This window comes from Stigmatopora argus, chromosome 7, assembly GCF_051989625.1.
Source record: "Stigmatopora argus isolate UIUO_Sarg chromosome 7, RoL_Sarg_1.0, whole genome shotgun sequence".
NCBI lineage: Eukaryota > Metazoa > Chordata > Actinopteri > Syngnathiformes > Syngnathidae > Stigmatopora > Stigmatopora argus.
The window spans coordinates 15860965-15873306 of NC_135393.1; the positions used below are offsets into that span (position 1 = coordinate 15860965).

At 48.0% G+C, this 12342-nt stretch overlaps 1 protein-coding gene across 1 annotated transcript in view; it reads right to left on the bottom strand.

The window, feature by feature from the left end:
* The window catches only part of LOC144076927 (protein kinase C alpha type), a 71585-nt gene that overhangs the window by 42204 nt on the left and 17039 nt on the right, over window positions 1-12342 (bottom strand). The window contains exon 3 of the mRNA XM_077604288.1: window positions 3773-3855. Within this exon, the coding sequence (XP_077460414.1) occupies window positions 3773-3855 (83 nt within the window). The remainder of the gene's footprint in view (window positions 1-3772; window positions 3856-12342) is intronic.

The following is a 12342-nucleotide window of genomic DNA, read 5'->3' on the forward strand; positions in this document are numbered from 1 at the left end:
AAAATGGTCAATTATTATTCCTAAACTGAGCCTGGCTTTCACAAGATTTCAATCCTTGTGGGTGAGAGAAAAGGTCAAATCAGTTTGAATTGCTCCAGGTCATACACAGTAAACTCCTGGTTAAGTGGACATGAATGATGCAAAAGCCACGCACCCGCACAAACGCCAATGCTCTCAGTTTCATCTGTTGAGCCGTGGGTGAAAGGGGAAAACTTTTGCATTATGGATGATTTAGTCCTGTAAAACAATGAGCTCGCTCGAGCTGCTGCTGCCGTTACGCCGAGCCAAAAAGGAGCAGCGTCTTGTCAAACCACTCGCGTGAGCCAAGTGACCGTGTCTTGAGTCACAATTAAAGAGAGACAGAACGTCATTAAGCCTTGTATACACACAGCAGTCTTGTTCAGTTTCCTTCAGTGCAAGAAGAAGATAGGCACAATCGCCCTTTTCAGTGTGTGATACTCACAAGCATTCGGAATCCGAAACACGTCCAGACAACGAAGGTTACGCCCTCAACTATGTGTTCGCCCTTTGGTGTTTGGCTAACGATAAAAAAATTGGACCAATATTGTACCTATGCTTGTTTAGAAGTGCACCAGATCGCTACAAAAATCATTTAGGCCCCGCCTCCACACCTTAAATTGGTGGCAAAAGGCTCAAGTTTACCCACAACTCTAATCAGGACAAGTATTATCGAAAATTGTTGAATGCAATTAAAAAATGCTATGATATACTGCCAAGCTGTTAATTTAGCTCAGGGGTGTCAGACTCGGGTTGGTTCGCGGGCCGCTTTAATGTCAACTTGATTTCACGTGGGCCGGACCATTTTAGATATAAAATTTAGATTTTTTATTTTATAAATGGATTAAAAGAACTGGATTAAAATCCCAGAATATTCTGTTTTTTATAGATCTAAAACAATGTTTATTTTAGTTTTTTTAATATATATTTTTAGATTTTACAAAATGATTTTTGAACTAAAAAGACAGAAAAAAATGATAAAAAAATTGCAATTATTGATTTAAAAGGGGGAAAATCAGGAAATTTAATATAAATCTATACTCTTCATTTTAATTTGATCCTAAAACAGAAAGTCGGCACTCATGATTTAATTTCCCGGGCCACACAAAATGATGCAGCGGGCCAGATTTGGCCCCTGGGCCGCCACTTTGACACGTGATTTAGCTGATGCAGTTGTTGCCATTCCGCCTACAGGCGGTTGCTATGTAAATGCAAGCCTGATCAGGATTCAATCCAAACCAAAATAATCAACAGCATTGAGCAAATTCAAGCAGCCAATAAATCATATGTATATATGCATACAGATGATGGGATTGCCAGCTCACGGCATCTTCAAGAGCCACTCGTTGCCGATTTTGTAAGCTGAAAAGATTTTTTGGCTTCATGTATACCTGTGCGCAAAAGTTCATCCGTTATAAAACATCGACGTGAGTTATTGAATGCAAGGTAGCCTTGAAACGGCACATCTTGAAGATACTTACTCTGCCACGGGAGTTTCTTTTTTGGACATGTCGCCCAGGAGGCAACGTACTATGCAATAAGTGTGGTTGCCCATGGCAACAAGACCACTAAGTGCATATAAATGTGTATGTTAAAAAGATAATAGAGTGCTTTTCTAGAGCATCTTTAGAAGACAAAGATGAAGCACATGGCAAATGAACAGCGACGAAAGGCAGAGAAGGAAGGAAGAGTCCGGTGTGAAGTCATGTGTGAGACTCATTTAACACTCTTCTGCGCCAACAAATGTTTCTTTCCACTCTCAGGGTTGACCATAGCTATTAGATTCCATGAGATAAAAGCCTTTTTATCAGTTTGGAAATGGCTGAGAGAGATGGAGAACATTCATTGTGTAAAAAAGTAAGGCAACATATTTACAGTATGTAATAATTTTATTCAAGTGACCTATAATAAGGCTTATTGAGAAGGTGGTGTTTTTATGAAAATAATTATAGGATGGTAACAGCATACCAGAAAAGGTGCAGTACGTTGGATCGTAAAATAAGAGTTCACAATTGATAGCATAGAAAGAAATACATTGTATGTTGTGATGGTTGAGTGGAATATAACAGAAAATGTGTCATTTGTATAGGATGTTCATTCAATTAAATCAAAATTAACTTTATATATATATCGACTATAAAGATGAGTGGGAAAATGTTTTTGGGACCAAGTCAAGTCCAACTTTTGAGCGCTCCTTCTCTGTTTGAATCCTGAACTGGCCTAGCGGAGACTATTTTTGGCATCTTAGGATTCGATGTCATCTTTGCGAGGCCCTATTTTAAGAGTCCTGGTCGATGGTCTTGAACGGCATAAGTCTGCCTTGTCTCCAGTTACCCAGGCCAAGTTGGGCTTCCGTAAAACTGAAAAGTTATATTCATCAAGGCCACCAAGCAGACGCGTGTCTGGTTTCAAACCTGGCTGCAACCACAAACCAATGGCCTACATGAACTGGGAATCTCAAATTATTTTGATGGGAACCAACAAATGTATTTTCAGAGTGTAACAGAGAAAATGAGACTGGAATTTCTTCAAAAACTGAAGTTTCTGGTAAAATGCCGCTTCTTCAAGCCGTCATTTAACTCCGCCCAAAAAATGAATATACCAGTTTTGTTGTTTAATGTCATCTCCGAGGCTAGCCTCCGCTAATGGCAGCCTAATCTGCCAATCATTTCCCTCCCTTAAGCCTACGGGATTAGAGTTATTATTTAGAGTTGAACCTTGAACTCCATCAATGTTCTAGAAGCAAGCTCAAGAGGTTTCGGACATGTTTTGAAATCAAACCTGCATTATCGGGAGAGAATAATCTCCTCGTCCCTGGCAGTGACGTCCTAGGCTGAATATTTCAATCCCATTTCCTAATGGCAGCACCTAGGGACCTTGCGGGAACATTGATATTAAATGAATTGAATTATCCACCTGCAGCTGCTACAAATCAATCACACCACTAAATCGACTAGAACTCAGGGCATACGTGCAATCGAATTAAAACGATTTCTAGAGCATCTTTTGTTCTTTTCTAAAACTATCAAAGGCGATACATGGATAAAAGACAAGTGAACTACATCCAGAGTCTCAGACTCGGGTTGGTTCGCGGGCCGCATTAACGTCAACTCGATTTCATGTGGGCCGGACCATTTTAGATATAATATTTAGTTTTTTTCAATATAAATGGATTAAAAGAACTGGATTAAAAACCCTGAATATTCAGTTTTTAATAGATCTAAAACAATGTTTATTTTAGCTTTTTTTTATATGTTTATATTTTACAAAATGATTTTTGAACCAAAAACACAGAACAAATGGATTAAAAAATTGCAATTATTGATTTAAAAGGGGGAAAATCAGGAAATTTAATATACATCTATACTCTTCATTTTAATTTGATCCTAAAACAGAAAGTCGGCACTCATGATTTACATTCCCGGGCCACACAAAATGATGCGGCGGGCCAGATTTGGCCCCCGGGCCGCCATGTTGACACATGTGAACTACATGATACATGTGCTCGTATTGTTTACCATGTCAGCATATCCCAATAGTTGTTAAGGCGGATCGAAAGTCTTGCGGTCGATCATTCAAATATCAGCCTTGATACCTGCGTGATGTGTATCTCATGCTATTATTGAATCCAGAGACTCGGACACACCTACTGGTTGTACTGCTCACTTTTTGACAGGAAAAAATTATATATTGGACTACGATAACCTATAGATCATTTTTAATTTGTATATTTGAGATCAAAATCCGTACTTACGTCAGTGTCTGGCCCCTTATCAGCCCCTGGGCAGGAGAATGTGACAAACTCATGGCACCTCTTATGGACCACAAAACAGCAAACTGCGAAAAATAAAAAGGAAGAATGACGTGAGATTGGCAATGGAAGAATTTTGTCGACAGGTCAGAAAATAAAGACATGATTGTATTATTGTGATGTTGACAGCACTGCGACAGTTATTGAAAGGAGGAATCAAGTGTGGTCTGGGCTGGTGATGCAGTGTCCAGATGGCCTGGTTTTGCGCAGTGCTACCGTAGAGAATTACATGCTTTCATATTTTTCGACGAGGGCGCCGCAAGACCAGAAGTTTTTGAGTTGTGTGATCAAGTGCATGCACTAATGCACTTTGCTCAATTCCCTATGTGCAATCACATTCGTTAATTCGCCCTCTGCCCTCAAAACTGAGCCTTAAATGGCAGCCGACGAGTTAAAATGCCTCAAAACAATACAACTCGTTACTTGTACGTGTTTACCAAGCAGATAAATGCTCGGTAAGTGTTTGCAAGGTCACCAATCACTAAGGCGTAAATCATCATTCACTTTTGTAAGCGTCTAGACTGCATTAGTGGTTTGTGTTCTATTTGTGCGTCCTTCCCTCTTCAAAGAAACTTGTCAGAACTTTAGTTGCTAATTTTTCAATTCCAAGAAGCACTTTTAAATGCCTCAATTGTCCTTCTGTGACCAATGAAGCCTCCTTGAAAAGCAAAAGCAAACACTGCCTAGCCACGGCGGTGCACGGCTTCTCCTTCTGTCACAAATACATTTCTAGGATTCGACATATTTTTCAGACATATTCAAAGACGCAACCGTATGTTTCCCAGCATGCAGCACACTGTACATAAGGTATAGTTGTCAGGCCCCAGACGAGATTGGTGGCTGGTTGCGCCCGCCACCCAACCACAGGCCCTGCCTCTAATGACTCGAGGGCTGCCAGGTGTGAGTCATTAGCCAGCGAGGAGTATTTAAGGCCACCTTGAACAGGACCACGCTGCGGGATCGTCTGATCTGCTCACAGTGAGGTACCCGCTTGTATTTTCTCACCTGCCTTCATTGATATACGATCGCTTGTTTTGCTCCCAGGATTCCGACTACGCTCGGCCTCCACGACCACGGATACGCCTAACGACACGCCGACGCCGTCCCCTCTGGTGCCTGGCTTTTCACTTGGATCATTCTAATAAAGATTCGGGAACCAGACTCGCAGCCCTCGCCTGCTTTGGGGTCTTCACCCCCCGTTCATAACAGCACGATCCCGCCAACATGGACCCCGCGGGCGCAGGCCAGGCCCCCTCCGACCAAATTTCGCAGGTCGTGGAACAGCATACCCAAGCTATTGCGTACCTCTATTCTAAGGTATCGAGCATGGCTGATACCCTTGATGACATACGAGCACAACTCACTTCCTTGCCTCACTCACCAAGTGCACAGCTAACCCCCGCCGCTCCCCTGGTAACACCGATATCGCCGCCAGATGGACTTAAGGCCCCCCCACCCGCCCCCTACGGTGGAGATCTTGGCGCATGCCGGCGCTTCCTGGTTCAATGCCAGTTGGTGTTTGAACAACCAAGCCGTAACTACACCTCGGACCGAGCCAAGATCGCTTTCCTGATCGGCTGCCTTTGTGATGAGGCCCTAGCCTGGGCGAGCGCCGAATGGGAGCGGGGCTCCCACATTTGTACCTCCTACGACTTATTTACCGCAGAGATGCGAAAGATCTTCGACCACCCGGTGGGCGGCCGGGAGGCAGCCGGGCGCTTAAGAGCCCTCAGACAAGGCGTCCGGAGCGTCGCAAAATACTCGGTCGAATTCCGCATCTTAGCCGCCGAGAGTGCCTTTAATGACTCTGCCCTCCAGGACGCATTTCTGGAGGGGCTGAATGTGGAGATGCGGGAGGAGCTGGCGATCCGAGAGGAACCAGGGTCCCTCGACGCGCTCGTGGAATTGGCCATCCGGATCGACAGCCAACTAGAGAGACGACGAGGGCAGCGGCGAGGTGACTCGCAGGTGGGCGCCATGGTTGGACTTCGGCGCCTGCTTCCTGGTTCCCCCGCAGCGGCTGCGCCTCCTCCTCCTGTGGCGACGTCGGAACCCATGCAAATTGGTCACGCTGGAGCGTCCGGGGAGGAACGCTCGCGCGGCCGCCGGCAGGTCCTATGCTTCTATTGCGGCAAGGGGGGTCATCTCTCGCCATCATGCCCTGCCCGCCCGGTAAAAGCAAGGGCTCACCAGTAGGAAGGGAGGTCATGGTGAGCCTGGCCGTGGGGGAAGCCTCCCGTCGATTTGTTTTACCAGCATCTCTTTCCTGGGGGGGAAGAGATACCAACACCACGGCCTTGATCGACTGCGGTGCGGACGAGAGTTTTATCGACCGCTCCGTGGCCGCTAAGCTGGGCATCGGGACTCGGGTTATAGAGAGACCCCTAAGTATTACGGCACTGGATGGGCGTACCCTAGGCAGAGTGGAGCGACGGACGGACCCTGTTCTACTCCGCCTATCCGGCAATCACCAGGAGATGGCGTGCTTCTACCTCTTGGACTGCCCGGAGGCGTCTATTGTTCTGGGCCTACCATGGTTAAGAGAGCACAATCCGGTGATCGACTGGGGGGGACCCAACGTGGTAGCCTGGAGCCCGGCATGCCATACCAAGTGCCTCCAGGCAGCCCACGTACCCCCAGTGTCACCGCCGAGGAGGGATGCCCCTGACCTAGCAACAGTGCCCGAGTGCTATCGGGACCTTTCACGGGTGTTTAGCGAGGACCAGGCCTCAGCACTCCCCCCACATCGCCCTTACGACTGTGCCATTGACTTATTGCCTGGTGCTTCCCTTCCTAGGCGCCGGATCTATAACATCTCCAGGCCGGAGCGGGAGGCACTGGATAACTACATCTCCCAAGCGCTGGCATCTGGACAGATTCGCCCTTCCTCCTCCCCCGTCGGGGCGGGGTTTTTTTTTGTCGACAAGAAGGACGGCTCGCTGCGCCCCTGTGTCGACTACCGAGGCCTGAATGAGATCACGGTCAGGAACGCGTACCCGTTGCCACTCATCGACTCGGCTTTTACCCCGCTACATGGTGCTTGCATTTTTACGAAATTAGACCTCCGTAATGCGTACCATCTGGTCCGAATTCGGGAGGGGGACGAATGGAAGACGGCCTTTTCCACCCCCCAGGGACATTTCGAATATCTGGTAATGCCCTTTGGGCTCCGCAATGCCCCGGGAGTGTTCCAGTCCTTGATCAATGATGTCCTCCGGGACATGCTAAACCGATTTGTATTTGTTTACCTGGATGACATCTTGATTTTTTCACGAAGCCTCGAGGAGCATGTGCAGCATGTGCGCCAGGTGTTGCAACGTCTCCTCGAGAACCGCCTATTCGCCAAGGCTGAGAAGTGCGAATTTCACGTCTCGGAGACCACCTTTCTGGGGTACGTGGTGGCCGCCGGGGAGATGCGGATGGATGCCAAGAAGGTGGAGGCTGTTACTCAGTGGCCCAGGCCCACGGGGAGAAGGGAGTTGCAACGTTTTTTGGGGTTCGCTAACTTCTACAGACGTTTCATCAGGAACTATAGCCGCATCGCCGCACCCCTCACAGCACTTACATCCACGAAACTCCCGTTTTGTTGGTCTGACGCAGCGGAGGCGGCGTTCAGTTACCTGAAGTCCCGTTTCACCGTTGCTCCTGTCCTCTCCCACCCCGACCCTAAGTTGCAGTTCCAGGTGGAGGTCGACGCCTCGGAGGTGGGGGTCGGCGCTGTCCTCTCCCAGCGCAAACAGGCGGATGGGAAGATGCACCCCTGCGCCTTCTTTTCCCGTAGGCTGTCTCCAGCTGAACGCAACTACGGCATTGGGGACAGGGAACTGCTCGCGGTGAAGATGGCCCTGGAGGAATGGCGACACCACCTCGAGGGGGCTAGCCAGCCGTTCACGGTTCTGACGGACCACAAGAACCTGGAATATCTCTGGTCGGCCCGGAGGCTAAACCCTCGCCAGGCCCGGTGGACCATGTTTTTCAGTAGATTTAATTTCACGCTTACCTATATCCCGGGTTCCAGGAATGGGAAGTCGGATGCGCTATCCCGTGTTTTTCAGTCCCCGGACACGGAGGAGGAGCCCCCAACGATCCTACCTCCCTCCTGCAGGGTGGCTAGCATGAGGACGGGGCTGGAAGCCGAGGTGGTGAGGACCCAAGAACTGGAGCCAGACCCAAGAAGAGGTACACAGAAGGACCTGTATGTTCCGACTTCAATGCGTTCCAAGGTACTTGAATGGGCCCACACCTCCCGCCTGACCTGCCACCCAGGGGTTGCCCGCACACAGGCGGTATTGCGCCGACGCTTTTGGTGGCCGACATTAAGGGCAGATACGCAGTCTTTCGTATCCGCCTGCCAGGTGTGTGCACGCAACAAGTCCTCCACCAAGCCAAGCTCCGGTCTACTCCTCCCACTCCAGATTCCTAGTCGTCCCTGGTCTCATATTGCGGTCGACTTCGTTACGGGCCTTCCCAAGTCCCAGGGTAACACCACCATACTCACCATTGTCGACCGTTTTTCCAAGGCCGCCCACTTCATCGCCCTCCGAAAACTACCCTCAGCCCAGGAGACAGCCGACCTCCTCACGCAGCATGTTTTCCGCCTGCATGGAATTCCCGCCGACATCGTTTCCGACCGGGGTCCACAGTTCACTTCACATGTCTGGTCTGCCTTCTGTTCAGCCCTGAAGATCACCCCAAGCCTCTCCTCGGGATATCATCCACAGTCTAACGGTCAGTGTGAACGCACAAATCAGCAGTTGGAGGCAGCAATTCGCTGCGCCACCCATGCCGACCCGACCACTTGGAGTGAACATCTGCCCTGGATAGAATATGCCCACAATTCCCACCCTAACGCCTCCTCCAACCTATCCCCTTTCAAATGCTCCCTAGGCTACCAACCCCCCGCATTCCCTTCCCTGGAGGCGGAGATTGCCGTGCCCTCCGTCCAGGCCCACATAACCAGATGTGGCCGTATCTGGGAGAGGGCCCGGGCCGCGCTTCAGCTTGCTTCCGACCGTGCCCAAGGGCAGGCCAACCGCCACCGTGCCCCCGCACCAGCCTACGTCGTGGGTCAAGAGGTTTGGCTGTCCACCCGTGATCTTCCCTTAAAGACCAAATCCCGGAAGCTGTCTCCCCGCTTCATCGGCCCCTACAAGATCGAACGGATAATAAACCCATGTGCCGTGCGCCTCAAGCTCCCACCCCCCCTTCGCATCCACCCCACCTTCCACGTTTCCCAGATCAAGCCGGTCAAGACAAGTCCTCTGTCCCCCCCTAACCCTCCCCCACCCCCTCCGCTGATGATTGAGGGGGGCCCGGCGTTTCTGGTAGAACGGCTTTTGGACGTCCGCCGCCGGGGTCGCGGCCTACACTACCTGGTGGACTGGAAGGGATACGGTCCTGAGGAGCGCATCTGGGTTCCTGCCCGCCACATCCTCGACAGGGACCTCATCAGGGACTTCCACCGGGAACACCCGGGGGCCCTTCGTCGCGGGCCAGGTGGCCCGCGTAGGGGGGGAGGTACTGTCAGGCCCCAGACGAGATTGGTGGCTGGTTGCGCCCGCCACCCAACCACAGGCCCTGCCTCTAATGACTCGAGGGCTGCCAGGTGTGAGTCATTAGCCAGCGAGGAGTATTTAAGGCCACCTTGAACAGGACCACGCTGCGGGATCGTCTGATCTGCTCACAGTGAGGTACCCGCTTGTATTTTCTCACCTGCCTTCATTGATATACGATCGCTTGTTTTGCTCCCAGGATTCCGACTACGCTCGGCCTCCACGACCACGGATACGCCTAACGACACGCCGACGCCGTCCCCTCTGGTGCCTGGCTTTTCACTTGGATCATTCTAATAAAGATTCGGGAACCAGACTCGCAGCCCTCGCCTGCTTTGGGGTCTTCACCCCCCGTTCATAACAATAGTTTCACAGGAGAACTGTGTGGGTGTCTTGTGCGCAGCACTTGTCTTATTTATATTCGCACTTCACCCAGGTGGATTTTTACTTTTGTTTTCCCAAGTAAAATTGGAATGCACCTTGGCCTTGCAAAAGATAAACCCAAAATTTTGACATGAGACGTTGGCAGGGACTCAAAAGACTGACTGCAAGTTACACAGCAGAAAAATTCAATTCTGCATTCATTCTGTTATATATATTATAACCTCTCGGGTAGCCCCTGTTTGGTCATTAACGGAATTTTAATGAGCAACCAGAAGTGGTAATGTCAAAAGGATTGTCAGGGTATCTTGAGGTATTTTCCTCTCACCGATCAATTGCAAAGCGGGTAAGAGTCAAATGACAGTTTTAAAATCAATAGGAATTGATTTGAGCTACAACATACAATAGGCCGCCTTCCTCTGAGATAACCTAATTCCATCCCAATCCTAACCCTATTGATGTTCAAGCTTCATTGTGGAATTTTCTTGCAGCTTTAGTGAGATGAGCTAAATCAATAAAAGCTGTAACTCATTTGCAGTCAAAGTCTATATGTCACCTGACATTATTTTTGTGACAAAATGGACGATTAACTGAAGGAATTCAATCCCTCTATTTGTGCTTGTGTGTTTGTGTCTGTGTGATAGCAATTTATATTTTAGTCTTGCCTTCAGGCTTTATGAAGTCGTGATTTAATTACGGGAAATACTAAACCTTGAGAACAAACAAGCGACGCAATCACACAGAGAGAAGAGTTTGGAAGTGGTAAACTAAAAGGTTATAGGGTTGGAAAGAATAACAAAGCTCAGAGTATATTTGGATGTGACTTTAAACATGTTTGAAAGGTTAAACCGGGGGATCAAATCTGCGGCCCGCGGGTCGGCAGTGGCCCGACAGGTGGCCAGATCCGGCCCGTAGGGTTCTTCTGCCTGACAGCCACTTTGTAGCTCATTCATACTGTTTTTGACAAGGGTGCCACAAAACCAGATGTCTTTTTCCCATCCACAATCACATTCATTCATTCTGCCGTCCAAACACAGCATTCAATGGCAGCCAATGAGTTAATATGGAACCTTAAAATACGCCAAAACCAATGAAAAAGTGGTACTCGGACGTTTCGTCCAAAGACGTTTGGTAGAACGGACATTTGGTAGAACGGACGTTTGGTAGAACGGACGTTTGGTCGACCGGACGTTTGGACGACCGGAGGTTTGGTAGAACGGATGTTTGGTAGAACGGACGTTTGGTAGAACGGACGTTTGGACGCTGGGTTGTTACTGTTGAAACCAGCTCTCAAAATTATAATCATGAGAGAGAGAGTGAGTTTAATATCTAAATATCTAATATCAAAATATCAACAGTAAACTCTCTGTCATAATTTGACAGCGAGCGAACCCGGCGACCAAATGTCTATTCTATCAAACGTCCGTTCTACCAAACGTCCGGTCTACCAAACATCCGTTCTACCAAACGTCCGGGGACCAAACGTCCGGGGACCAAACGTCCGGGGACCAAACGTCCGGGGACCAAACGTCCGGTCACGGAAAAAATACCCCCAAATGAGCAGGAACCGACAAACTAACAAGAAAAACCTAGTAAAATCCCTTGAAATCAATAGCAAATGATCCAAAATTTACCGTAAATTACCTATAAGTACCCTAAAATGTAAGACAAAAATAGAAATGACGCACAATTAACTAATTGCCTGCTATTGACAAGAATAGATGTCCAATTCACTTAACCTGGTTGTAAATGCTCCCGAACAAACATTCCCCCTTCCCAGTAAAAATGGATTGGACGTCTCGTAAAGTAAGTGAACTTTTTGGCCCAAAAATCAAGTGGTCCGATCAAGTTGGCATTAATGTGGCCCACCAACCAATAGAGTTTCATACCCCTGGGCTAAAACGGTTAAAAAGGCAAAGGGACAAAGCAAGAGTGGTTACCAAGGCAACAAGTCGTAATGAAGTTACTGTAAGAAAGCAAGGAGTCTGGCCTACAATGAACCCCAGGCCATGATATTGAAGTGAGCCATGGCGACCAGCAATATAGCATCAGTGACTTTAACAACAGAAAATGGACATTCACTCCAGGCCATCTCTATTCTTATTTAAAATAGAAATATGTCCAGCTCTTGCTACTTTATCTAAATCGTAATTCAGGGCTGCAGGAAACCAAATTGCAGCAACAAAAACATTTCTAAAAGGTGAAAAATGAATATTTTGTCACTGGAGGCGAACACAACAAACAGTAAATTATTGTTTAAATAAGCTCCCACGGCATCAATTTTGAGTGCTTGTAAAGTCTTGCTTTTACACAATCAATTTAACAGCCCGAGAAAACATTATGGATTTGATTTATGCACAGGAACTTGCCTCTTCTAAAGATAGAAAAGATAAACAAAATTCCTGAAGCAGCTGTAGACACACTATAAAATCAACAAAGTGGATACTCGAGAAACCAATTAGCTCTTGCAATGGGCATTTAATTGCAGTATTAGCATATTATATTAGATAAAATCCCCATTGAACAATATAGAGTCATGTAGCATTTAATATCAGTATCGTTATTTCGCCTTCATGCATG